Raw genomic sequence first — 27,071 nt, forward strand, 5'->3', positions numbered from 1 at the left:
CTGTCGGCACCAATCTCATCCACACCGGCCAGCGAGACCCCACAAGGAACCAGGCTGCAGTGGCAACAGAAACTTTTATATCCGCTACCCGTGGAGCCATGGATAGTGATGGGAGAGGCTCCAAATTATTTCCATCATATGACTGACCAGGAATCTCTCCCGCTCTTATTGTCTATCATTGGTGTATGTTCGAAGGGCAGCATGGTGTCACAGTGGTTAGCACTGCTGCCTCACAGCGCCAGGGATCCAGGTTCGATTCCCGGCCCGGGTCACTGTTTGTGTGGAGTTTGCACATTCTCCCTGTGTCTGCGTGGCTTTCCTCTGGGTGCTCTGGTTTCCACCCAGTGTCCAAAGATGTGAAAGTTAGGTGCATTGGCCATGCTAAATTGCCCTTTAGTATCAGGGGGACTAGCCTGGGTCAATGCATGGGGATAGGGCAAGGGCGGGATTGTGGTCGGTGCAGACACAATGGGCCGAATGGCCTCTTTCCGCACTGTAGTGATTCTATGAATGATTTACAGTTTGGCCACATTATGAACACGCCTTCCTCGGCCATGTACTCTGAGTGGGAGTGGAAACCAGAGCTTCTGACTCAGAAGAAGGGTCACTCCCCACTGCACCACATCTTCACAGTGCACAATCCAGACTAATAAATCCAACAGGAAAACAGGAGACATTTCTTTTCACAAACAGTTGTTAAAATGTGGAACTCACTGGAAGTAGTTGAGACTTCGATTCTTTCAAAAGGAAACTAGATGAGAATGAGAGAAAAGAGAGGCTGAAAGGCTGAGATGAGGTTAGCAGAATAGGAGGAGACTCATGTGGAGTAGAAACTCCGTACAGACTAGATTGCCCGAATGGCCTGTTTGTGTATTATATAGTCTATGCAATTCTTCGTGAAATTATTTTGCAGAGTAATGGAAGAGGAGAATTTGCAGTCAGGAAAAACAAACCAAACTTTGTGTCACAATTGGAAAGTCAATTCATCAGGATGTGAAGATTTGTGCATCTGAAGGGATTTAATTGACTGTCTCAGCAGGAAGCTAGTGAGAGTCTGTAAACCTGCTCTTCCTGTGGGAAGGGATTGATACAGCTGGAAAACATGCTGACGCGACAGCGAGCTCGCAATAGTGAGAGTTCATTCACCTGCTCCGTGTGTGGGAAGAAATTCATGTGTTCGTCCAACCTTCTGGCTCACCAACTCGATCACATTGATGAGGAGCCTCTTCAAAGCTCTGACTCTGGGGACAGCGTTGAGACACCTGAGGAACAGGCCCAATACCAGCTCCTTCACACTGACGAGAGACCGTTCAGCTGCTCCCACTGCGGGAAGAGGTTCAGCCAGTCCTCCCGCCTTGCAGAGCACCAGCTCCTTCACACACACGAGAGACCGTTCAGCTGCTCCCACTGTGGAGAGTCGTTCAGCGACTCAGTGCATCTCACTGAGCACCAACAAGTTCACACCAAGGACAGGCCATTCAGCTGCTCCCAGTGTGGGAAGAGATTCACTCAGTCCTCCCACTGCACAGAGCACCAGCTCATTCATTCTGATGAGAGAAGTTTTAAATGCTCAGAGTGTGAGAAGACCTTTAAAATGAACAATAGTCTCCTGAGACACCAATGCACTCACAGTGGGGAGAGGCCGTTCCCGTGCTCTGTGTGTGGGAGGAGATTCAATCATTCATTCCACCTTCTGAGGCACAAACTTGTTCACACGGGGGAGAAACCATTCACCTGCTCCGAGTGTGGGAATGGATACACTCGCTCATCTGACCTTGTGATACACCAACGAATTCACACCGGAGAAAGGCCGTTCACCTGCTCCAAGTGTGGGAGGGGATTCACTCGTTCAACGCACCTTGTGATGCACAAGCGGATTCACATTGGGGAGAGGCCATTCTCTTGCTCTGTGTGTGGGAAGAGATTCACTCAGTCATCCGCCCTGCGCACACACAAGCGAGTTCACACCGGGGAGAGGCCGTTCACCTGCTTCGTGTGTGGGAAGAGTTTCCCTCGTTTGTCCCATGTTGTGATACACGAGCGGGTTCACACCGGGGAGAGGCCGTACATTTGTCATGTGTGCGGGAGGGCCTTTACTTGTTTACACCACGTGCAGAAACACCAGCTTGTTCACACCGGGGAGAAGGCCTTCATCTGCTCCGTGTGTGGGAAGCGTTTCCCTGAGTCCTCCAGCCTCCAGAGACACGAACGCATCCACACTGGGGAGAAGCCGTTCACCTGCTGTGTGTGTGGGAAGGGATTTGTTCAGTCGTTCGACCTGGTTAAACACCGACGAGTTCACACCAGGAAGAAGCTGCTCACCTGCTCTGTGTGTGAGAAGAGATTTACTCGGACATCCCGCCTGCTGAAACACCAGAAACTTCACATCTTACCAACAAAGCTGGACTCTGCTGTTGCTGCTGAGAATCACACCCAGGACTGAACCTTTTCTCCTTTCTAACTCGAGATTATTTCAGTCTCAAACCTTCCGTTACTCTCATGGACAAGTCCCAGCTCCCCATACCTACCAGAGTGTCTCTCCCAGCCTCGAGATCCAGGGAAGGTTTCGGTAACATTCCTGGGATCAATGAACACAAAACACAGTTTGTGAATCACTTTCAGCTACTGGGCTCAGTGTGTGTCTCACAGGATCTCACTCACCTTCTGTATGTGAATGGAATGTCATGTCTGCAAACCGGGTTTAAACTGAATTTGATTTGATTTATTATAGTCACATGTATTAGTATTGTTTCTTGCACGCTATACAGACAAAGCATACCGTACATAGAGTAAATAGGGGGAAAGGGATGATTTGATTTATTGTCACATGTATTGGGATACAGTGAAAAGTATTGTTTCTTGTGAACTATACAGACAAACATCCTGTTCACAAAGTACAAAGGGGAGAAGGAAAGGAGAGGATGTAGAATATAGTATTATAGTCATAGCTAGTGTGTGGAGAAAGATCAGCTTAATACGTGATAGGATCATTCAAAAGTCTGATGGCAGCAGGGAAAAAGCTGTTCTTGAGTCGGTTGGTACGTGACCTCAGACTTTTGTAAGGTGGAAGAGAGAATGTTCGAGGTGCGTGGGGTCCTTGATTATGCTGGCTGCTTTTCTGAGGCAGCGGGAAGTGTAGACAGTGTCAATGGATGGGAGGCTGGTTTGCGTGATGGACTGGGCGACATTCCCAACTGTTTGTGGTTTATGCGGTCTTGGTCAGAGCAGGAGCCATACCAAGCTGTGATATAACCAGAAAGAATGCTTTCTATGGTGCATCTGTAAAAGTTGATGAGAGTCGTAGCCTTTTAGATCACAGCTGAGGAGAAGGGCGTTCTGAATCGACTGTATTATCTCTGTTCTCCAGATCAAATGACTATTTTAAAAATGTAATGGTATTTTATTCAAGAAACACACTCACAGCCCAAAGACTTAACTGCTGTGTAACTTACGTCAAAGATTCATAAAATTAAAGATACAAACAATGGAAATATGTGACAATCCTGTAATAACAATAAACAAATTGATCAGGTAACAGGAAAGTGGTGGACATGACATTAAAAGAAGGAACATTGAATTAAAGTTACAGACCAATACACCATTCCTATGTTACAGGCTCTGAAATGCATATAAATTTTATCATTTCAGTACTTCGTTGAGCACTGGAACCATGTAAGGAATTACTCTGTCTGTATTATTGCAGTGCAGTTAATAAAGTCAGTAAAAGACAATCTGTTGTTGGGAATTTGATTATCTGGTGTTTGAAACCGCAAGATTCAAATATTTAGAGTCAACAAGATGAACAAGGAAACACATCAGAGCCCAAAACTCCAGCTGGATATTCACAGGAGAAAGTCTGTTATTTAACACCTCAAGTGGACAAAAGAAAGATCTCAACTAAAAACCCTCCAATCATTTGTAAACATGTTTCAAATGCTGAGAGATTTCAACAGTGAGTTTCCATCACATTGAAGTCAATGGAAGGTGAGAGATGGTTAAAGGTTCCAGACAGAAATGTAACTTGATGTTTCCATTGCCTTACATTGGTAGATTCAGGAATTCACACTAACATTTTAAATCTCTACTTTTTTCAGACTGGAAACTTAAACCTGCCGTTTCACTCAGTCAGGAACAGATCCCAGCTTTACACCAATCTCTGATTTGACAGCACGTTTCCAGCATTCACTGTTGTTCTTCCTGACTCTAAACACAGTTGTAAAGGAGCTTTTGTTCCATGTCTAGGAGCTCTGATCCATGGAAGAGAGCAGCTGGGACACATTTCATACACACCGTTGTTCTTCTTGACTCTAAACACAGTTGTAGAGGAGCTTTTGTTCCATGTCTCGGAGCTCTGAAACATGGAAGAGAGCGGCTGGGACACATTTCTTACCCACCTCAGGATTTACCCACACGTCCAATCCTAACTGCAGCATTCGCCAAATCCAACTCTTGCACTCATTTGTGAACTCACTGGTGTCTCAGTAGGTTGGATGATGGAGTGAGTCCCTTTCCCACACACACAGCAGGCGAATGCACCCTCCTCAGTGTGAACTTGCTAATACGCCAGCAGCTCAGATGAGTCAGCAAATTCCTTCCTTCACCTGGAGCATCTGAACAGCCTCTCTCCGGAATGAACTTGCTGGTGTGCCGACAGACTGGCAACTGAGTAAATCCATCTCCACAAATGGAGAATGTGAAAGTTCTCTCCTCAGTGTGACTGTGTTGATCATTTCCCAGTTGAAACGGGTAAATGAATCCCATCCCTCAATCCCCATATGTCCATGCTTTCTCCATGGTGCTGGTGTCCTTGTGTCTCTCCAGGTTGGATGATCAGTCAAAGCTTCATCCACACACACAACACGCATACAGTCTCTCCTCGCTGTGAATGCTGTGATGTATTTTCAGGATGTGTAACCGGTTAAAGCTCTTTCCACACTCCGTTCACTGGAACACTCTCACTCGGGTGTGTCTGTGTCTCGGTGCTTTTCCAGTCACACAGATATTTGAAATAGGGCGGCACGGTAGCACAGTGGTTAGCACTGCTGCTTCACAGCTCCAGGGACCTGGGTTCGATTCCCGGCTTGGGTCACTGTCTGTGTGGAGTTTGCACATTCTCCTCGTGTCTGCGTGGGTTTCCTCCGGGTGCTCCGGTTTCCTCCCACAGTCCAAAGATGTGCTGGTTAGGTTGATTGGCAATGCTAAAAATTGCCACTTAGAGTCCTGAGATGCGTAGGTTAGAGGGATTAGCGGGTAAATATGTGGGGGTAGGGCCTGGGTGGGATTGTGGTCGGTGCAGACTCGATGGGCCGAATGGCCTCCTTCTGCACTGTAGGGTTTCTATGAAATCTTTTACCACAGATAGAACAAACAAACATTTCTCCTTCCACATTGAAAGGTTAATGATATTCAGGTCCTGATGAATCGAGTGATTCTGTTAGATCTCAATGTGATGTTTGGCTATAAGTTCCCGACCTGTAAATCATCCCCTGCTAATACCCTGGGAATAATGTTCACAAGAATCATCAATAACCAGCCTCTTGTGCTGTTTGGGTTTCTGTTTCTCTTCCTGTACAATGTAACCCTGCCCTCATGTTCTACAGACATCCATTTCCCAAACACTGATCTGCTCGAGGGGGTTCCACCAACCCAAATGTCTGCCTCTGTACCACGGTTAAATTCACGGCTGGGTGGCCTTGGAAAGGGAGCACGTGGTGTCCACTGCCACTGCCAGGCCTTCCATGACTGGTGGGCTCTTGTGGGGTCTGGGCTGCATCATCAATCCCGGCCCCCCAGTAATGACATTTTAGTCTCATTAGTTACCTTTCACCCTCATTCTGTTTCATGTCACAGAATCATAGAATCCATACAGTGCATGAGGCCATTCGGCCCATCGAGCTGCACCGACCACAATCCCACCCAAGCCCTATTCCCGTAACCCCACATATTTACTCTCCTAATCCCCCTGACACTAGGGTCAATTTAGCATAGCCAATCAACCTAACCTGCACATCTTGGGACTGTGGGAGGAAACCAGAACACGCGGAGGAAACCCACGCAGACACAGGGAGAACATGCAAACTCCACACAGACAGTGACCCAAGGCCAGAACTGAACCCAGGTCCCTGGCGCTGTGAGGCAGCAGTGCTAACCACTGTGCTGCCCATTTACTTTTGGTTTATATTAAACAACATTTTAATTAATTTTGATACATTTTCTTTGAAGTTCTGTCTTTTTGTTACAATGATGTTTTGAGGAGATTTCACTTGTTAATTAGTTTATTTGTTTTAGTGGTATAAAAAACAGAACACAGATCAGAGACCTCACTGACTTCAGCCCAAAGTGGAACCACAGGAAGAGGAGACTCCACAAACATCCCTATTCTCAATGATGGGTCCAGCACATCAAGACTGGGTTTTGTGTTTACTGAGGCCGAGTGTGTTATCACTACCTTCACTGATTCCCCAGGTGAGGAGAGATGTTGTGGAAGGTCTGGGTCCAAGGGAATAGCTGAAGGTCCGCAACTGAAATGATCCAGACAGTGAGAAAGGAGAAAAAAAATACTCACAAATGGAGCAGTCAGTAACAGGATATCGAATAATCTCCTCTTATCCTGGAGAAATAAAGGACACGACGGTGTGTCTGAAATAATATTAGTTCATTTGACACGCATCGGAATACTAAACTGCAGCAAGTTATGGAGATTATTAACATCAGCATGAAGAAACTCCAGCTCTCAGGCTGAACATGTTTCAGGCTGGGATGTGATTAATCTGGAATTAAAAGTCTACTGATGACCATGAAACCATTGACGATTGTCGGAAAAACCCATCTGGTTCACTAATGTCCTTCAGGGAAGGAAATCTGCCGCCCTTACCTGGTCTGGCCTACATGTGATTCCAGAGCCACTGCAATGTGGTTGACTCTGAGATGGCCTCTGAAATGGAGGGGAATTAGGGATGGGCGATAAATGCTCGGCCCAGTCAGCGACCCTCACGTCCTGTAAGATGAATTTTTAAAGATAACAGCAGAATCCAAATCCTTCCATCATTTGTGAACTTTCTGGTGTCTCAAAAGGTGGGATGAGTGGATGAAGGTCTTCCCACAGTCAGAGCAAAGGAATGGCCTCTCCCCAGTGTGAACTCGCTGGTGTGTCAGAAGATTGGCTGAATGAATGAATCCTTTTCCACACGTGGAGCAGGTGAACGACCTCTTCCCAGTGTGAACTCGCTGGTGTTTCTGGAGGCTGGATGACAGAGTGAATCCTGTCCCACACACTGTACATCTGAATGGCCTCTCCCCATTGTGAACTCGCTGGTGTGTCAGCAGGTCAGTTGTGGTTCTGTAAGTCTTCTCACACTCAGAGCATTTGAAAAGTCTTTTATCCGTGTGAACCAGTTGGTGTTTAGCAAGGTGGGATGATCGTGCAAATGCCTTCTCACACACAGCGCAGGTGAATGGCCTCTCCCCAGTGTGAACTCGCTGGTGTATCAGCAATTCATTTGTGGTTTTATAACTCTTCTCACATTCAGTACATTTGAGAGGTCTGTTATCAGTGTGAACCAGTCGGTGTGTAGTGAGGTAGGATAATCGCGTGAATCCCTTCCCACACACAGAGCAGGTGAATGGCCTCTCCCCAGTGTGAGTGCGTTCATGTTCGATGAGGTTCTGTGATCGTATGAACCCCCTCCCACAGTGAGAGCAACTGAACTGTCTCTCAGTGTGAACAACCTGGTGCGTGACCAGGTCCTCCGAGCTTTTAAAGTTGCTTTCACAGTCCGAGCGGTTTAACAGCCTCTCATCAAGGTGAACTTGCTGGTGTGAAAGCAGGTGGGATGACTGAATGAATCCTTTCCCACACATGGAGCAGGTGAATGGTCTCTCCCCAGTGTGACTGCGTTGATGATTTTTAAGCTGGGAAGGGTAACTGAACCCCTTCCCACAATCCGCACATTTCCACTGTTTCTCCATGGTGCTGGTGTCCTTGTGTATCTCCAGGTTGGATGATCAGTTAAAGCCTCATCCACACACAGAACACGTGATGATTTCTCCTGGCTGTGAATGTTGTGATGTTTTTTTCAGGCTGTGTAACTGGTTAAAGCTCTTTCCACAGTCAGTTCACTGGAACACTCTCACTTGGGTGTGTGTGTGTCTCGGTGCTTTTCCAGTCACACTGATGTTTGCAAAACAAACAAACATTTCTGCTTCCACATTCAAAGGTCGATGATAATCAGGTTCTGATGAATGGAACAATTTTGCTGTATTTTTGTGTGATGTTGTGTTTGAGTTTCACATTTGCAAAACTTCCTCTTCTAATACCCTGTAAAAGGAGTTTACAAAAATTATCATTGTAACATGATAGAAATTCAGAACAGATATTTAATTTTCTATTGAATATTCTTTTCCCTTGTTTGTTTCCCCAAATATGTGGTCCAAACAAACTAAAAGAAAAAGATCAGCAACAAAGTACCAACAAGAAGAAAGGTTAGCTTCCTAACGAAACCAGAATGTTGTTTCCAGTGTCTTGAAGTTACTTTGTACCCTGCGATGCTCATCAGTTGTGGAAGGTAGCAAGTGCATCAGTGGACACCACATGCTCCCTCTCCAGGAGAGACTGCAAGGATATGCGACATCCACCCAATTGCTATGGACACTGCTCATTCAGCTTCAACAAATTGTTGTTTGAATCTGGCCCAAGAGCAGGTCCAGGAGAAGATACTCTGATCTTGGTTAAGCTGCATTTGGAGTATTGCATGCATTCCTGGCCACCATACTACCAGAAGGACCTGGAAGCTCTGGAGAGAGTGCAAAGAAGGTTCACCACGATGTTGCCTGGTCTCGAGGATGTTGGCGAGGAGGGGTTGAATGGGATTTTTCACTGGAAAGACAGAGGCTGACGGGAGACCTGATAGAGGTCTACAAAATTATGAGAGGCATAGGCAGGGTGGATAGTCAGAGGTTTTTTTCTTAGGGTGGAATTATCAATTACAAGGGGCACAGGTTCAAGATGAGAAGGGGAATGTTTAAGGGAGATGTGCAGCGGAAGTTTTTCACACAGAGTGGTAGGTGCCTGGAACATGCTGCCAAATAGGTGGTGGAAGCAGGCAGATTAGCAAAATTTAACAGGAATCTGGATGGGTACTTGAATAGGGAGGAATTAGAAATTATCGAAAGACTATTAATCCAGAAACTCAGCTAATGTTCTGGGGACCCGCGTTCAAATCCTGCCACAGCAGGTGGTGGAATTTGAATTCAACAAAAAATATCTGGAATTAAGAATCTACTGATGACCATGAAACCATTGTCGATTGTCGGAAAAACCCATCTGGTTCACTGATGTCTTTTAGGGAAGGAAATCTGCCATCCTTTTCTGGTCAGGCCTACATGTGACTCCAGAGCCACAGCAATGTGGTTGACTCTCAACTGCCCTCTGAACAAGGGCAACTAGGGATGGGCAATAAATGCTGGACAGCCAGCGACATCCATGTCCCATAAATTAATTTTTAAAAATCCCACCCAGGGCCAATTCCCACAACCACACACATTTATCTTACTAATTCTCCTGACACTCGGGTCAATTTAACATAGCCAATCAACCTAACCCGCACATCTTTGGACTGTGGGAGGAAACTGGAGCACCCGGAAGAAACCCACACAGACACGGAGAGAATGTGCAAACTCCACACAGAAAGTGACCCAAGGCCAGAATTAAACCTGGGACCCTGGAGCTCCGAGGCAGCAGTGCTAACCACTGTGCCACCATGCTGCCCAGAGGGATACAGACCGAGCAAGGGCAGAAGGTTTTTTGTAAATTAGGGTATCATGATTGGCATGGACTTGGAGGACCAAAGGGCCTGTTCCTGTGCTCTACTTTTCTTTGTTCTCCCCAACTTCCCCCCTCACAGCCAAAGATTAGGAGATTGGGGTGAAAGTGTTAACAAAGGTTGAGGAGCAGCTCCTTCAGGTAACTATACAGGACTGCAACATCTCACACTGAATATAGAATCCCTACAATGCAGAATGTGCCATTTGACCCATTGAGTATGCAATGACTCTCCGACAGAGTATCTTAGCAGGTGTTCTTCCTCACCCTATCCTGGTAACCTCACAATTTCCCATCTAACCTGCACATCTTGGGACACTAAGAGGCAAGTTAACATGGGCAATCCACATCTTTGGGCTATAATATAATATTAATATCATGTAAACATGGCCCATGGACTCCTTTAGGCTGCAAACATCAGCTGCAGCCTGGGAGTGGATGAAGCTGTTTAAAATCTGTTTACTCAGTTATGGTTCCCCGGGCACCAGTTGGGAACAGAGACCCTGAAGCCCCGTCCACTCTGTGACATCACCTGAACGAAGACGCATGCGCACTCCTCGGCTTTGAATCAAGATGGCGGCCAGTAACCGGGGCCTCGTTTCGGGAAAAAGACCCGGAGCGGCAAACGCGGCACCTTCAGGTTCGTTATAGGGGGTTAGAGAATTCACCCGGTGTTTACAAACTCTCCCCAACCAGAATCGCCTCCGTTACTCACTCCGGGTTTCCGCATCCTTACCGACTGCCTGTTAACCAAAGAAACGTCTTTGTCTCAGGAGACATCACTCATACTGCGCATGCTCCAACTGGATGAGCATTGAGCCTGCGCACTACTCTCCTGCAGTGAAGAAAGGGGACTTTCAGCACCGCGGGGAATGCTGGGTATAAAGCCCGCCATTGACAATCCCAATTAGTGAATAGTGATTATTTTTGCTGTGTTGTGGAAATTGTGGCGGGTGGGGAAACCGATAAAATTAGGAACAAAATCATAAATTACGCCAAGTGTACAGACCGTTAATTATCAACCAGAAAGAAGGAAAATAGGGATTGCTGAAAGACTGTCCTTTTAAGTATTGAAATTATATTTATAATGAGAAGAAAATCAATCTGTGTAGCTTTAGTGAATATCGATATGCAAAGAGTAAGATGAAAGACTTTTAATCACCTCAAACACTTGGCATAGAACTGTCTGAAACTCAAAACAGGAGCTTCAGGAAATCAATGACAAAATGAGCATTTATAAATATGTAAATATATATATATATATACATATATAAATTTATAAATGAGCATTTACACCGTTGACAGAAGACATTTTTAAATGTAAATTATTTACACTCAATCACTTTTGTATTCATTTGTGGGACGTGGACGTCGCTGGTCGGCCAGCATTTATTGCCCATCTCCAGTTGCCCTTGGTGGGCACTTAAGATTCAACCACATTGCTGTGGCTTTGGTATCACATGTTTTAATGACAATGTTACAATCCATAATTATCCATGTGGCAGAATGTATCCCATCAGTGACTGGTTGTCTGTTCTGAATTTCTGAGCTGTACTGACAGTGATGACATTTGCAAACTTCTTTTACAGGATATTAAAAGGGAAGAACTTGCCATAAGAAATCTCAAACCAAACTTCACACCAAGATCTGACAGAGTCACTCGATTTAATAGGATGAGGCAAACCATCGCCCATTTTACCATTCCTGTGACTGGAAAAGCACCGAGACACCGACACCATGGGGAAACCGTGGAAATGTGAGGGTTGTGGAAAGGGATTCAAGTCCCCATCTGAGTTGGAAATTCATCGACGCAGTCACACCGGGGAAAGACCATTCACCTGCTCTCAGTGTGGGAAGAGATTTACTAATGCATCCGACCTGCTTACACACCAGCGAGTTCACAGCAGGGAGAGGCCATTCACCTGCTCTGTGTGTGGGAAGAAATTCAGTATTTCATCCAACCTAGTGAGACACCATCGAGTTCACACAGGGATGAGACCATTCAGCTGCTCAGTGTGTGGGAAAAGATGCAGAGATTCATCCACCCTACTGGTACACCAACAAGTTCACACCAAGGAGAGGCAATTCATCTGCTCTGACTGTGGGAAGAGATTCACTCGGTCATCCAGTCTGCAGAGGCACCATCGAGTTCACACTGGGGAGAGACCATTCACCTGCTCAGAGTGTGGGAAAGGATTCAGAGATTCATCTGACCTGCTGGCACATCAGCGAGTTCACACTGGAGAGAGGCCGTTCATCTGCTCCGTGTGTGGGAAAGGATTCGGAGATTCCTCCACCCTGCTGATACACCAGCGAGTTCACACTGGGGAGAGACCGTTCACCTGCTCCACTTGTGGGAAGGGATTCACTCAGTTAGCCAACCTGCTAAGACACCAACAAATTCACAGCGGGGACAGGGAGAGGCCTTTCATCTGCTCAGAGTGTGAGATGGGATTCTGTGAGTTATCTACCCTGCTGACACACCAGCGGGTTCACACTGGGGAGAAGCCATTTACCTGCTCCGTGTGTGGGAAGAGATTCAATCGGTCATCGAACCTGCTGACACATCAGCGAGTCCACACTGGGGAGAGACCATTTACCTGCTCTGTGTGTGGGAAGGGATTCACTCAGTCATCCCACCTGCTGAGACACCAGCGAGTTCACAAGTGATGACAGGGGTTGGATTTTGCTGTTATTGCTGCTGTTAATCACATCCAGGACTGAACCATGTTCATTCTGACAGTTGGTGAAGTGGGAGGGTCAGAGGGTTTCTTGCTGTTGGACTGACCGGTCTCTCAATTTTCATTCCAGTGGCTGATTCCCTTTGAGCGAGGGCACATTTCCACTGAAATGATCCACAAAAGCAGATGTCAGATGAGACCGAGATGAGGAAAAAACTTAACTCAAAGTGTAGTGAACTTGTGGAATTCTCTACCACCGAAGGCTGTGGAATCCCAGTCACTGAATATATTCAAGGAAGAGAAAGATTTTAGTTTAGATTTTAATGGCTTCAGGTGGTATGGGGAGAATATGGCATTGAGATCGAGGATCAGCCATGATCATATTGAATGGTGGAGCAGACTCGAATGGCCTGCTCTTAGTTTCTTACAGTACAGTAATTTTATCCTGAGTAATAACGTCTTTTTCCTACCACTACAGGTCCTTTATCGCTCATCCGTCCTCATTCTCAGGGTTGGCCGCGCTCTGAACAATCTTTGTCCACTGTTTTCTCAGCTGCTCTCACTGCCTGTCCCATCGAGAGGCCGGTCCACATTCCGATATTATCCACCCATCTCGGGCCTTCCTTGCACACATTTTCCAGGTGTTCTGTCTCACATTACCTCTTTTTCCAAACACTCCCTCCCTATTCACAACACATCTTATAGAGACCTATAAGATAATGAAGGGGCTCGACAGGGTGGAGGCAGAGAGATTCTTTCCACTTAGAAAGGAAACAAGAACTAGAGGACACAGTCTCAAAATAAGGGGGAGTCAGTTTAAGACAGAGTTGGGGAGGAACTTCTTCTCTCAGAGGGTAGTGAGTCTCTGGAATTCTCTGCCCACTGAAGCAGTGGAGGCTACCTCGTTAAATATGTTTAAGTCACAGGTAGATATTTTTCTGATCAATAAGGGAATTAAGGGTGATAGGGAGCAGGCGGGTAAGTGGAACTGATTCACTTCAGATCAGCCATGATCTTACTGAATGGCGGGGCAGGCTCGAGGGGCTAGATTGCCTACTCCTGCTCCTATTTCTTATGTTCTTATGCTCTTATGTCCAAAATAGGTGAGCTTCTGGGATGTCAGAGCCTCAAACAGGTTCCGGTGAACACCAGCTTTCTCCAGCACCCACTCATTCATCCATTTTGCCGTCCGTGACACACGGAATATCCGTCCGAGTCCTTTCATTTCAAACACTTTTATTGGAGCCTCGTCACTCTTACTGATAGTCCAGCTTTCACAGACACACATTGGCACCGGCCACACAAGGGCTTTCAGAAGGTGAATGTTCATTGTAACCGAGATTCTGTGGCTGCTCCGCACTGTTTTCACTGAGATCACAACACCATGATCCTTAAGACTGGCCTGAGTTTGTTTGATAGATCCTGCAGTCAGATCTCAGATAAATACATGAGTCTCAGTTCCATTGAGTCTCCAGCACAGGGCCGGGCCAGCCGGCTCAATCGGTCTGTCAGTAATTTGCTCCACATCAGCCTCCACCTCCCCCACTGCATCTCCTCCCGATCAGCATATCCTTCTGTTACTGTGTCCCTCATGTGTGGATCTAACTTTCCTTTCAATGTATTCATGCTGTTCACCTCAACCACTCACCATGGACCAAGTTCCATATCCTCTGTTATTTGGGGTCAATAATGAATTCCCCTTTTGTACTCTTTAACATCGAAATTTGGATCAAATTAAACAATCAAATTAAATGAATGGGAAGGCGTGGGGGGGGGGGGGGGGGGGGGAGGCAGTGGGGGGAGGGGGGGGGAGAATCCTTTAAAGGGACAGCCAAAAACTAAACCCTGAATGAAAAGTTACAAACGTAAAACTATGATGTGGTTCTGGGGAGGAATGAAGCTCTCCAGCCCCCACAGTGCCCACTGAAGACCTTGTGTTGGTCGTCACCACATGCTTCCTTTCCAGGGACACCTGGTCGCAAACATGGGCTGACATGGTGGTTCGCACTGCTGTCTCACAGCTCCAGGGAGCCGAGTTCAATTCCAGCCTTGGGTGATTGTCTGCATGGAGTTTGCATGTTCTCCCCATGTCTGCATGGGCTTCCTCCGGTTAGTGTCACAAGTAGGTTTACATTAACACTGCAATGAAGTCACTGTGAAAATCCCCTAGTCGCCACACTCCTGCACCTGTTCGGTGACACTGAGGGAGAATTTGGCATAGCCAATGCACCGAACCAGCACGTCTTTCAGACTGTGGGAGGTAACCGGAGCACCCGGAGGAAACCCACGCAGACAAGGGGAGAACACAGACAAGTGACCCAAGCTGGGAATCAAACTCAGGTCCCTGGCGCTGTGAGGCAGCTAACTGCTGTGCCACCGTGCCACCAATGATCCAGGTGAATGTTAAATAAGAGACAGACCAGAATTATAATCTCTCAACTATTAGAATGGTTTATTCAAAAAGAGTAAATAATACGAGAGAAATTAAAACAATGAGTCTCACTGCCTTCTGCCTGTCGGGGACCCTTCTAACGACAGCTGGTCTGGAGCTCGAGAGGTCCCGGCAACGTTCGTGATCCCGGTCCAAGGTGAAGTCCAACGTACCCGGGTCGAAGCCCCGCCCCCCGTGTTTTACAGTGCGGCACAAACAACCTGACAGGAGATTTGGTAAATTCCCAGGCTTGGGAAACAATATACAAACACAGCACTGGAAGGTCAGCTTGTTTCTGTAGCGCAGCTGCTTCTTTAGGTTCTCACAGCATGAATAAATGCTGAGTTGACTGGTGAATATCTTAACTCTTTACTTTCTATTCATTCCACCCTGAGATTCAGCAGCCAACGCAGCAATCCCATCTGTACCTGTATACGTTCCTTCACAACAATGACCTGTGTGAACAATGCACGCACGCTGTACCACAAGACAAGTAAAATGAACAACAAAAGGGTACAAAGTAGCAGTATGACAACAGGATGTAACATTAAAGTAAAAACAGCGGATGGTTTGGGTGACCATACATTAAAAACACCCCACCAAAGGTGAAAACTGAGGCAATTAAGTTAATCCGATGTTTGGTGAAGTTTGCCTTAAGCACAGGTCATTTCCACACTCTGCCTGAGAAGATGTTGCCTGTCTTGACTTAAGTGTGCAGAAACGTGTGTATTTTGTTCAATAAACCTGCATAATTTATTCAGTTCAATTGAAGGCAGATGCACAATACCGTGGGTGTGTCTATATCAAATAATATGTTCTATTAGTATGTACATCAAATATGTCCCATGCATCTTTCCAACATTGGTTTACAGGGGGTTCAAGCTGTCTGGCATTCAGATGCACATTGTGAGTGCTGGTCATGCAGACATAGTTTTAAAAAATTATTCATGGAGTCACATGTGGGCCAGACCAGTTAAGGATGGCAGATTTCCTTCCCGAAAGGACATTGTGAATCAGATGGTTTTTTTTCTGACAATCGACAATGGTTTCATGGTCATCAGGAGATTCTTATTTCCAGATCTTTTTCATTAAATGTCACCATCTGCTGTGGTGGGATTAGAACCTGGGTCCCCAGAACATTAGCTGAGTTCTGAATGAGTAATCTAGCGATAATATCACGAGGCCATCACCTCCCCACCAAACTTGCCCAATTTCATGCATAATAGTATCATTAACTGGCGATAATTCCTATTGACATTGGCCATGACTCAGGTGTAAGGTACAAGCTTCATGTATGAGGAGTTATGTAGAGGACATACCATTACAAAAGGCGATTGGCTACAATCCGCCACACTGAGCACGGATGCCTGGACAGTGATGTTATACAAATAATATTTCTGTCCTTCTCCACAAGTACATTTGTTTTGAGTGCATATTTTACTGGATGCCTTCCATCCCCCATGCATCGGGAGTGAACGCAGCTTAGGAGGTACAAGCCAAGCATGTCCAGCAGCAATTATTTCCCCTTTTCTGTGGGGTTTGGTTTGAGATATGTACCCACACCTTGCCACCCTTACATACAGGTGTGTCATATTCCCTGTCTGGAGGAAGAATTGAAGGGACAGGTTGTTTTATCATCTGACTCACGGGGTTTCATAGAATCCCTACAGTGCAGAAGGAGGCCATTCGGCCCATTGAATCTGCACCGACCACAATCCCATCCAGGCCCTATCCCCATAACCATACTTATTTACCCTATAACACCCTGACACTAAGAGGCAATTTAGCATGGCCAATCAACCTAACCCGCATCTTTGGAGTGTGGAAGGAAACCAGAGCACTTGGATGAAACCCACGCAGACACGGGGAGAATGTGCAAACTCCACACAGACGGTGACACAAGCCAGGAGTCAAACCCAGGTCCTTGGTGCTGTGAGGCTGCAGTGCTAACCACTGTGCTGCCGTGCCACCCCTCCTTTTTGTGGCCTATTATTCAAATTATATAAGGCCTGTGCCACTCTTTGAGTGTGTGGTCACTGGTCAAAAGTTTGATTTGTTGTTTCAATAGCCCATTCATGCGTTCAATCAGGCCAGGCTAGGGGATGTGCAATACCCAATGTATTCCATTCATTGACTCCTATGTGATACAAATGTCATCCCAACTTGATTTTTACACGGTGAGATCTTATTCCTTCGCACCTTATCACATTATTATTCTTGATCACTCGAGCTCTGATTTTTCACTGGCCATGCTAGGGTAGGATTATAACCATTCATTAGAATCTACTCTCGCTTTTCAGTCCAGTGTTACTTGGAGTATACCATCACTTCAGTGACCATCTGGTCATAGTCCCTCACAGTTCTCATCACAAATTTATGATAAAATAATTTAAACAATGCCTGAGAACGCTTCTGAACTTCTTAATCAACTACCTACCACTGTTTGTTGATTGGTCAGACCCTCTTTTCACAGATTCGGGTATCTCAGCCACTGAACACCAGCCAGTCCTGGAATAAGTTTAATTCTAACTCAATGAGGAAATATTCTCACCAGGTCCTCTGTCAGGGCACTGCTAAGCAGCTTTAATGGTCCATGATTGCAGAAACTGAGCTGTGGTCAAATTTGATTGAGTTTTTTGAAGGGGTAACTAAGTAGATGAGGGCAGTGCAGTTGATGTTGTCAACATGAACTTTAGCAAGATCTCTGACAAAGTACCGCATGGTAGGTTGTTGCATAAGGTTAAAATCTCACGGGATCCAGGGTGAGGTATCTAAATGGATACAAAATTGGCTTCTTGACAGAAGCCAGAGGGTGGCTGTAGGGGGTTGTTTTTCAAACTGGAGGACTGTGACCAGAAGTGTGCTTCAGGGATCAGTACTGGGTCCACTGTTATTTGTCATTTATATTAATGATTGGGACGAGAATATCAGAGGCATGGTTAGAAAGTTTGCAGATGACACCAAGATTGGTGGCATAGTGGACAGTGAAGAAAGTTATCTCCGATTGCAACGGGATCTTGATCAATTGTGCCAGTGGGCTGATGAATGGCAGATGGAGTTTAATTGAGACAAACGTGAGGTGATGCATTTTGGTAGATTGAGCTAGGGCAGGACTTACTCAGTTAATGGTAGGGCGTTGGGGAGTAACAGAACAAAGAGATCGAGGGGTACATGTTCATTGCTCCTTGAAAGTGGAGTCACAGGTGGACAGAATGCTGAAGAAGGCATTCGGCATGCTTGGTTTCATCGGTCAGAACATTGAATACAGGAGTTGGGATGTCTTGTTGAAGTTGTACAAGACATTGGTAAGGCCACACTTGGAATAGTGTGTGCAGTTCTGGTCATCCTATTATAGAAAGGGTATTATTAAACTAGAAATAGTGCAGAAAAGATTTACTAGGATGCAACTGGGACTGGATGATTTGAGTTATAAGGAGAGGCTGGATAGACTGAGACTTTTTTCTCTGGAGCGTATGAGGCTGAGGGGTGACCTTATAGAGCTCTATAAAATAATGAGGGGCATAGATCAGCTAGATAGTCAATATATTTTCCCAAAAGTAGGGGAGTCTAAAACTAGAAGGCATAGGTTTAAGGTGAGAGGGGAGAGATACAAAAGTGTCGAAAGGGGTAATTTTTTCACACAGAGGGTGGTGAGTGTCTGGAACAAGCTGCCAGAGATAGCAGTAGAGGCGGGTACAATTTTGTCTTTTAAAAAGCTTTTAGATAGTTACATGGATAAGATGGGTATAGAGGGATATGGGCCAAATGCAGGCAATTGGGATTAGCTAAGGGATTTTTAAAAAAAGGCAGCATGGACACGTTGGGCCGATTTCCATGCTGTAAACCTCTATGCCTCACATTCAAACTACAGTCCTTCAATTATAACAGAATATGTGGCTGTATGTAGCTGCCTCGGCCGTGGTCAACCCCAACACTGCCTTCTTGAACTGCTGCAATGCCTGAGGTATAGGTGACCCAAAGTGCTGTTAGGGAGGGATTTCCAGCTACACATTCCTGACTTTCATTAGAATGTAAGTGGGTTCCAGATTGATATATTCCATTCAACCACACCCAAGGTGAGTTATTCCAATTCCTTTATTGTCCAGGACAATATATTCACAATATCTTTAAAACAGAAATTAAACATTCCCATTTGATTTCAGGTACTAACATATTCTGTTCGATTGATCTTTATTGTCAATGTCAGGCTGGGGTTGTTCCCCTTGGAGCAAAGGAGGTTGAGGGGAGATTTGATAGAGGTGGACAAGATTCTGACAGGTTTAGATAAGGTGGACAAAGAAAATCTGTTCCTATTAGCTGATGGGACAAGGATGACAAGCAAATTTAAAGTTTTGGGTGGGATCACAGAATCAGAGAAACCCTACAGTGCAGAAAGAGGCCATTTGGCCCATCGGGTCTGCACCGACCACAATCCCACCCAGGCCCTACCCCCATATCCCTACACATTTACCCGCTAATCCCTCTAACCTACGCATCTCAGGACTCTAAGGGGCAATTTTTAGCATGCCCAATCAAACTAACCCGCACATCTTTGGACTGTGGGAGGAAACCAGAGCACCCGGAGGAAACCCACGCAGACACGAGGAGAATGTGCAAACTCCACACAGACTGTGACCCAAGCCGGGAATCGAATCCAGGTCCCTGGAGCTGTGAAGCAGCAGTGCTAACCACTGTGCTACCGTGCTGCCCATGTGAGGAATAATATTTTGATGCAGCGAATGGTAATGATCTGGAACTCGCTGCCTACGAGGGTGGAGGAAGTGGAGACAATAAACAATTACAAAGGAAATTGGATGGGCATTTGGGAGGTTTCAAACAGAAATGCTGACTAAATATCTCTGAACTTCCGAGCACCCTGTCACTCTGTGATCCTTGTGAAATTTGAAACCAGGTATTCGCAACAAGACAAGAGCATCAGCCATTGGAGGCAAAGTTGTGAGACCGGTCAGTCCAGCAGAAACAAACCCTCCGACCCTCCCCATTGACCAATATAATTGAAAACAGAAACAATAACAGCAGAATCGACCACTGGAACCACTCGTGAACTCGCTGGTGTACCAATAGCTGAGATGAAAGACTGAATCTCTTCTCACACACAGAACAGCTGAACGGTCTCTCCCCAGTGTGAATTCCCTGGTGTGTCTGCAGGCAGAATAACCGAGAGAACCCCTTTCCACACACAGAGCAGGTGAACGGTTTCCACCCAGTGTGAACTCGCTGGTGTGTCTGCTGGCTGGATGAATCACTGAACCGCTTCCCACACAGAGTAGGTGAAAGGCCTCTCCCCAATGTGAACTCGCTGGTGCCTCCGCAGGTGGGATGACTGAGTGAATCCCTTCCCACACAGAGAGCAGGTGAATGGTTTCTCCCCAGTGTGAACTCGCTGGTGTGTCCGCAGGCTGGATGAAGTTATGAATGCCTTCCCACACTGAGAGCAGGTGAACGGTCTCTCCCCAGTGTGAACTTGCTGGTGTGTCCGCAGGCTGGATGACCGAGTGAATCCCTTTCCACACTGAGAGCAGGTGAACGGTCTCTCCCCAGTGTGAACTCGCTGGTGTGTCCGCAGGCTGGATGAAGCTCTGAATCCCTCCCCACACTGAGAGCAGGTGAAGGGCCTCTCCCCGGTGTGAACTCGCTGGTGTCTCCACAGGTTGGAGGACCGAGTGAATTCCTTCCCACACAGAGAGCAGGTGAACGGCCTCTCCCCAGTGTGAACTCGCTGGTGTGTCCGCAGGTTGGATGAAGCTCTGAATCCCTTCCCACACTGAGAGCAGGTGAACGGCCTCTCCCCAGTATGAACCCGCTGGTGTGTCCGCAGGCTGGAAAACTGACTGAATCCCTTCCCACACTGAGAGCAGGTGAATGGCCTTTCCCCAGTGTGAACTCGCTGGTGTCTCCACATGTTCGAGAACCGAGTGAATCCCTCCCCACACTGAGAGCAGGTGAATGGCCTCTCCCCAGTGTGAACTCGCTGGTGTGTCCGCAGGCTGGACAACTGACTGAATCCCTTCCCACACTGAGAGCAGGTGAATGGCCTCTCCCCAGTGTGAACTCGCTGGTGTGCCTGCAGATTGGATAACTGAGTGAATTTGTTCCCACACTGAGAGCAGGTGAACGGCCTCTCCCCAGTGTGAACTCGCTGGTGTGTCTGCAGGCTGGAAGACAGAGTGAATCCCTTCCCACACTGAGAGCAGATGAACGGCCTCTCCCCAGTGTGACTGCGCCGATGAGCGTCCAGCTGAGATGGGGCTTTGTATCTCTTCCCACAATCCACACATTTCCATGGTTTCTCCATGGTGCAGGTGTCCTTGCCGCTCTCTTGGGTGGACAATCAGTTGATGCCTCGTCTAGGCACAACACCAGTATGGTCTCTCCTCACTGTGAATGGTGTGATATTTATTCAGGCTGTGTAACTGGTTAAAGCTCTTTAGTCAGTGCATTGGAACACTCTCACTCGAGTGTGGCAGTGTGTTGGTGCTTTTCCAGTCACACTGATGTTTGAATTTCTTTTCAAATCGACAGACTGGACAAACATTTCCCCTTCAAGATTCAAAGGCCGATGATATTTCACTCCTAAGGAATATGACTGCCAGATCTAGACTTGACATTTGAGATTTCAGCCTGTAATTCCTCGTTCAATATCCTGTAAAATGAGTTAGAAATAGAAATAGAAATTCAGAACAGACAATTCTAGTTTCTATGGAACATTCTTTCCTCTCTCATTGTGCAAAAGCTGTAAATCTCCATCCCACACACTCTCCCTCCATTCTCACTCTGCTGTATCTGCTGTATGTCTTATGGTCTTATGGTCTTATCTAATATTCACCCTCCCGATTCTCCTGAAGGTGCTGATTGAAGCTGATTGACAGATCCATGCTCACTGCTTCCTGTCCTGGACACAGAAATCATAAGAAATTGGAGCTGCAGTTGGCATTCAGCCCATCGAACTGCCTCAACCTTTGATTGAGAATTGGCTGATCTACCTCACACTATTTCCATAGGACCAATATTTCCCAAACTATCCCCCCAGGTTGCTCAATGCCTCAAAAGTTACCAATCTCTCTCTTGAAAATATTTGATGACTGAGGCTCCACAGTCCTCTGGAGCGCAGAATTCAAACACTTTACTCACAGACAATGGACCAAGCTCCGCGCAGCCACTGACACCAGGCCCGGACTCTGATTGGCTGGAGGACCAGCGTCCATCCGGTCCTCCACGCGTTGCCATTGGCTAATCTACCGCATGTGGACAATGAGTGGGCGGAACCCGAGCCCACGTGAGGATGGGCGGGGCTTTGACCGCCAGCTGCGCTGACCTGCTGTCCAATCCGCAGTGTGCTGCTTCTGTAACCAGTGATATTGCTGCCAATGGGACACTGTGTGCTGGGAACGCCCCTCTGAGTCATTGTGACGGCACAATGGAGCCCTGCCTGAATCAGCCAATAGCAATCACTCTACTCCGCGGTGACGTCTCCGGGTTCAGGCGCGCGGACCCGGGAGCCCCGCCCCCACCCATTGTTCCCCCTGTCTGTACATTCCACACATTGTTAGTCCAGTCAGATAGACATATATCTGTCTGGGAGCCTGCATGGAGATTTCCAGCTGTGTCCAGGACACAGAGAGCTGAAAGTGTCCAATACACATCTCTTTAGCCTGTCTTGATGCTCTCTCCACTCACATTGTTTGTATCTTAAAGACTTGATTAGTTGTAAGTTTTCGCATTCCAAGCATTATTCATGTAAATTGAGTTTGTGTCTTTCTATGCCCTGTTTGTGAACAGAATTCCCACTCACCTGGCGGCACGGTAGCACAGTGGTTAGCACTGCTGCTTCACAGCTCCAGGGACCTGGGTTCGATTCCCGGCTTGGGTCACTGTCTGTGTGGAGTTTGCACATTCTCTTCGTGTCTGCGTGGGTTTCCTCCGGGTGCTCCGGTTTTCTCCCACAGTCCAAAGATGTGCGGGTTAGGTTGATTGGCCAGGTTAAAAATTGCCCCTTAGAGTCCTGGGATGCGTAGGTTAGAAGGATTAGCGGGTAAATATGTGGGGGTAGGGCCTGGGTGGGATTGTGGTCGGTGCAGACTCGATGGGCCAAATGGCCTCTTTCTGTACTGTAGGGTTTCTCTATTCTCTACCTGAAGAAGGGGCTTAAGGCTCCGAAAGCTTGTGTGGCTTTTGCTACCAAATAAACCTGTTGGACTTTAACCTGGTGTTGTTAAACTTCTTACTGTGTTTACCACAGTCAAACGCCGGCATCTCCACTCCAGGACAGGAAGCAGTGAGCATGGATCTGTCAATAAATAGAACGGACAAGAGTTTGATATGCAAAGTGCCAGCATTGAATCAGTGGACCGAATGACCCCATTCTCGACCCTAATGTCTTGACTGATTTAAAGAGAGAAATTTCAGCTGCTCCACTCTCTCCAACTAACTGAATTGCCTCATCATGAAATCGTACACTGCAGAAGAGGCCCTTCAGCGCATCGAGTCTTCACCGACACGCAAGAAACACCTGACCTCCCACCGAATCCCATTTACCAGCACCTGGCCCATAGCCTTAAATGTTCTGACTTGCCAAGTGCCGATCCAGCTACTTTTTAATGATGTGAGTTGCCATTCGTGCAAATCTCCTCTGCACCCTCTCTAAGAACTTCACATCTTCCCGAAGGTCTGGGGCCCATAAATAGGGTTCCATTCTCGAGAGATAGAATTGAACAGCAGGGATGTTATATTCAAAAATTGGCCCACAATAATACCACTTTACACAAGTAAAAAATCAAAACAAACTAGATTGTAAACTTCATCTCTGAATTTTTTTGTTATATTCCATAACTTAATTACTTTTATTTGATGAGTTTTTTTAGGGATGGATAACTTCTGTTCTTTATAAACTGCTTCACTCATTTTGTTGATTCTACATGTTCTCAGAGAATCAGAACCCAGACTTTATCATCCTTATCCTTTTTCCCCTTTTGCCACCACTCCCTCTGTTTTGCGGGAGGGTCGTGGGGTTTCCAATCAGAACTAATCATTTTATCAGAAAAGTTAAATACTGCGGATGCTGGAATCTGAAACAACAACAGAAAATACTGGAAAAGCTCAGCAGGTCTGGCAGCATCTGTGGAGACAGAGTGGAGCCAATGTTTCAAGTATGGATGACCCTTCATAAGAGCTGTTATGAAATGTCTTCCAGTCTCGAAACGTTGGCTGTATTCTCTAATAATTTTATCAATAAGTTTCTTGTTCTTAGTTTCCAAATAGCAGGTAAGAGCTCTGATTTTTCACTGGCCATGCTTGGGTAGGATTATAACCATTAGAATCTACTCTCAGAGGTCTGCTTTTCAGTCCAGTGCGACTTGGAGTATACCGTCACTTCACTGAATATCGGATCACAAGTCCCTCACAGTTCTGATCACAAATTTGGGATAAAATAATTTAAACAATGCCTGAGAACGCTTTTTAACTAACTATCTACCACTGTTTGTTGATTGGTCAGACCCCCTTTTTACAGATTCAGGAATCTCAGCCACTGAACACCAGCCGGTCCTGGAATAAGTTTAATTCTAACTCATTCTGAGTAAATATTCTCACCAGGTCCTCTGTCGGGGCCCTGCGAAGCAGCTTTAATGGTCTGTGATTGCAGAAACTGAGCAGTCACAGGAATGTGGTCAAGATAGTCCAGTCCCATAATGCCTCACATTCAATCTGCAGTCCTTCAATTATAACAGAATATGTGGCTGTATGTAGCTGCCTCGGCCATGGTCAACCCCAACACTGCCTTCCTGAACTGCTACAATGCCTGAGGTGTAAGTACACCGTAAGAAGTCTCAAAACACCAAGTTAAAGTCCAACAGGTTTATTTGGTAGCAAACGCCACTAGCTTTCGGAGCGCTGTTCCTTCATCAGGTGAGTGGGAGTTCTGATTATAAAAAATCCTGTTTTGTGAACAGAACTCCCACTCACCTGACGAAGGAGCAGCGCTCCGAAAGCTAGTGGCGTTTCCTACCAAATAAACCTGTTGGACTTTAACTTGTTGTCAGACTTCTTACTGTGTTTACCCCAGTCCAACACCAGCATCTCCAGGTTGTGTAAGTACATCCACAGTGCTGTGAGGGAAAGATTTCCAGCTACACATTCCAGACTTTCACTGGACTGTAGGTGGATACCAGATTGAGATACTCCATTCAACCATACCCAAGGTGAGTTATTCCAATTCCTTTATTGTCCAGGACAATATATTCACAATATCTTTAAAACAGAATTTAAACATTCCCATTTGATTTCAGGTACGAACATATTCTGTTAGTTTGTTCTTTATTGTCAATGTCAGGCTGGGGTTGTTCCCCTTGGAGCAAAGGACAAGATTCTGACAGGTTTAGATAAGGTGGACAAAGAAAAGCTGTTCCCATTAGCTGATGGGAGAAGGAGAGGGGGTCACAGATATAAAGTTTCGGGTCAGAGATGTAGGGGGGGATGTGAGGAAGAATATTTTGATGCAGCGAATGGTAATGACCTGGAACTCGCTGCCTACGAGGGTGGAGGAAGTGGAGACAATAAACAATTACAAAGGAAATTGGATGGGCATTTGGGAGGTTTCAAACAGAAATGCTGACTAAATATCTCTGATCTTCCTCACACCCTGTCACCCTGTGATCCTAGAGAAATTTGAAACCATGTATTCGCAACAAGACTCAAAGAGCATCAGCCCACTGGAGGCCAAGTTGTGAGACTGGTCAGTCCAGCAGAAAGAAACCCTCCGACCCTCCCCATTGACCAACTGTGAGAATGAACAAAATGCAGTCCTGGATGTAATTGAGAGCAGAAACAATAACAGCAGAATCCAACCCTGTGAACTTGTTGGTGTCTCAGCAGCTGGGATGAAATTCTGAACCCTTTTTATACACTCAGCAGGTGGACAGTTTCTCCCCAGTGTAACCTCTCTGATGTCTCAGCAGGTGGGATCACTGAGTGAATTCCTTCCCACACTGAGAGCAGGTGAATGGCCTCTCCCCATGTGAATTCGCTGGTGTCTCTGCAGGCTGGATGAAGCTCTGAATCTCTTCCCACACTGAGAGCAGGTGAATGGCCTCTCCCCAGTGTGAACTCGCTGGTGTTTCCGCAGGTTGGATAACTGAGTGAATCCCTTCCCACACTGAGAGCAGGTAAACGGCCTCTCCCCGCTGTGAACTCGCTGATGTGTCCGCAGGACGGATGACCGAGTGAATCCCTTCCCACACTGAGAGCAGGTAAACGGCCTCTCCCCGCTGTGAACTCGCTGGTGTCTCTGCAGGTCGGATGACCGAGTGAATCTCTTCTCACACTGAGAGCAGGTGAACGGTCTCTCCCCAGTGTGAACTTGCTGGTGTGCCCGCAGGACGGATGACTGAATGAATCCCTCCCCACACTGAGAGCAAATGAATGGCCTCTCCCCAGTGTGGTTGCGCCGATGAGCATCCAGCAGACATGGGGCTCTGTATCCCTTCCCACAGTCCGCACATTTCCATGGTTTCTCCATGGTGCAGGTGTCCTTACCTCTCTCTTGGGTGGACAATCAGCTGAAGCCTCGTCCACACACAGAACACGAGTACAGTCTCTCCCCACTGTGAATGGTGTGATATTTATTCAGGCTGTGTAACTGGTTAAAGCTCTTCAGTCAGTGCACTGGAACACACTGACTCGAGTGTGGCCATGTGTTGATGCTTTTTCAGTCAGATTGATGTTTGAAATCTTTTCAAATTTCCTTCCAGATTCAATGGCCGATGATATTCACGTCCCAAGGAATATGACTCTGCCAGATCTCGATGTGACGTTCGAGATTTTAGCCTGTGATTCCTCTTTCAATATCCTGTAAAACAAGTTGACACAAGTCATCACTGTCAGTACAGGATCGAAATTCAGAACAGCCAATTCCAGTTTCTATGGAACATTCTTTCTCTCTCATTCCCCAAAAGCTGTAAATCTCCATCCCACACACTCTCCCTCCATTCTCACTCTGCTGTATCTAATATTCACCCTCCCAATTCTCCTGAAGGTGCTGATTGAGGCTGATTGACAGATCCATGCTCACTGCTTCCTGTCCTGGACAGAGAGAGCTGAAAATTTCCATGCAAACTGCCAGACA

At 46.5% G+C, this 27,071-nt stretch overlaps 5 protein-coding genes across 5 annotated transcripts in view; 3 read left to right on the forward strand and 2 right to left on the reverse strand.

The window, feature by feature from the left end:
• The window catches only part of LOC144483237 (uncharacterized), a 284,523-nt gene that overhangs the window by 62,181 nt on the left and 195,271 nt on the right, over window positions 1-27,071 (forward strand). The gene's annotated exons all lie outside the window — the stretch shown is intronic.
• On the forward strand, window positions 1,103-2,552 carry LOC144483228 (uncharacterized). Its single transcript, XM_078201999.1, has one exon. The coding sequence runs from the start codon at window positions 1,103-1,105 to the stop codon at window positions 2,441-2,443; it is 1,341 nt and encodes a 446-aa protein (XP_078058125.1). The 3' UTR covers window positions 2,444-2,552.
• Window positions 2,458-10,599, reverse strand: LOC144483218 (uncharacterized). Its single transcript, XM_078201989.1, has 3 exons — window positions 10,557-10,599; window positions 7,481-8,317; window positions 2,458-2,578 (listed from the first exon to the last, which is right to left on the reverse strand). Exons 2-3 carry the CDS (start codon window positions 7,966-7,968, stop codon window positions 2,458-2,460), a joined length of 609 nt encoding a protein of 202 aa, XP_078058115.1. The 5' UTR covers window positions 7,969-8,317; window positions 10,557-10,599.
• The window catches only part of LOC144483230 (uncharacterized), a 28,792-nt gene continuing 12,118 nt past the window's right edge, over window positions 10,398-27,071 (forward strand). Inside the window, exons 1-2 of the mRNA XM_078202002.1 lie at window positions 10,398-10,460; window positions 11,410-12,479. Coding sequence (XP_078058128.1) covers window positions 11,558-12,479 — 922 coding nt within the window. The 5' untranslated portion in view covers window positions 10,398-10,460; window positions 11,410-11,557. The remainder of the gene's footprint in view (window positions 10,461-11,409; window positions 12,480-27,071) is intronic.
• On the reverse strand, window positions 13,574-26,517 carry LOC144483250 (uncharacterized). The gene is given in 4 exon segments (XM_078202029.1): window positions 13,574-13,772; window positions 19,980-20,216; window positions 20,218-21,167; window positions 25,965-26,517. Coding segments are annotated over 4 exon segments (1,887 nt in total). The 5' UTR covers window positions 26,466-26,517.

Source organism: Mustelus asterias, unplaced genomic scaffold, assembly GCF_964213995.1.
Source record: "Mustelus asterias unplaced genomic scaffold, sMusAst1.hap1.1 HAP1_SCAFFOLD_50, whole genome shotgun sequence".
NCBI classification, from domain to species: domain Eukaryota; kingdom Metazoa; phylum Chordata; class Chondrichthyes; order Carcharhiniformes; family Triakidae; genus Mustelus; species Mustelus asterias.

Coding starts and splice junctions, on each gene's coding strand:
- LOC144483218 (XM_078201989.1), bottom strand. CDS start 7,968: ATGGAGAAACAGTGGAAATGTGCGGATTGTGGGAAGGGGTTCAGTTAC. Junction 2,579..7,480: donor AATGAATTGCTGATACACCA/GCGAGTTCACAC, acceptor CATTGATCCCAG/GAATGTTACCGAAACCTTCC.
- LOC144483228 (XM_078201999.1), top strand. CDS start 1,103: ATGCTGACGCGACAGCGAGCTCGCAATAGTGAGAGTTCATTCACCTGC.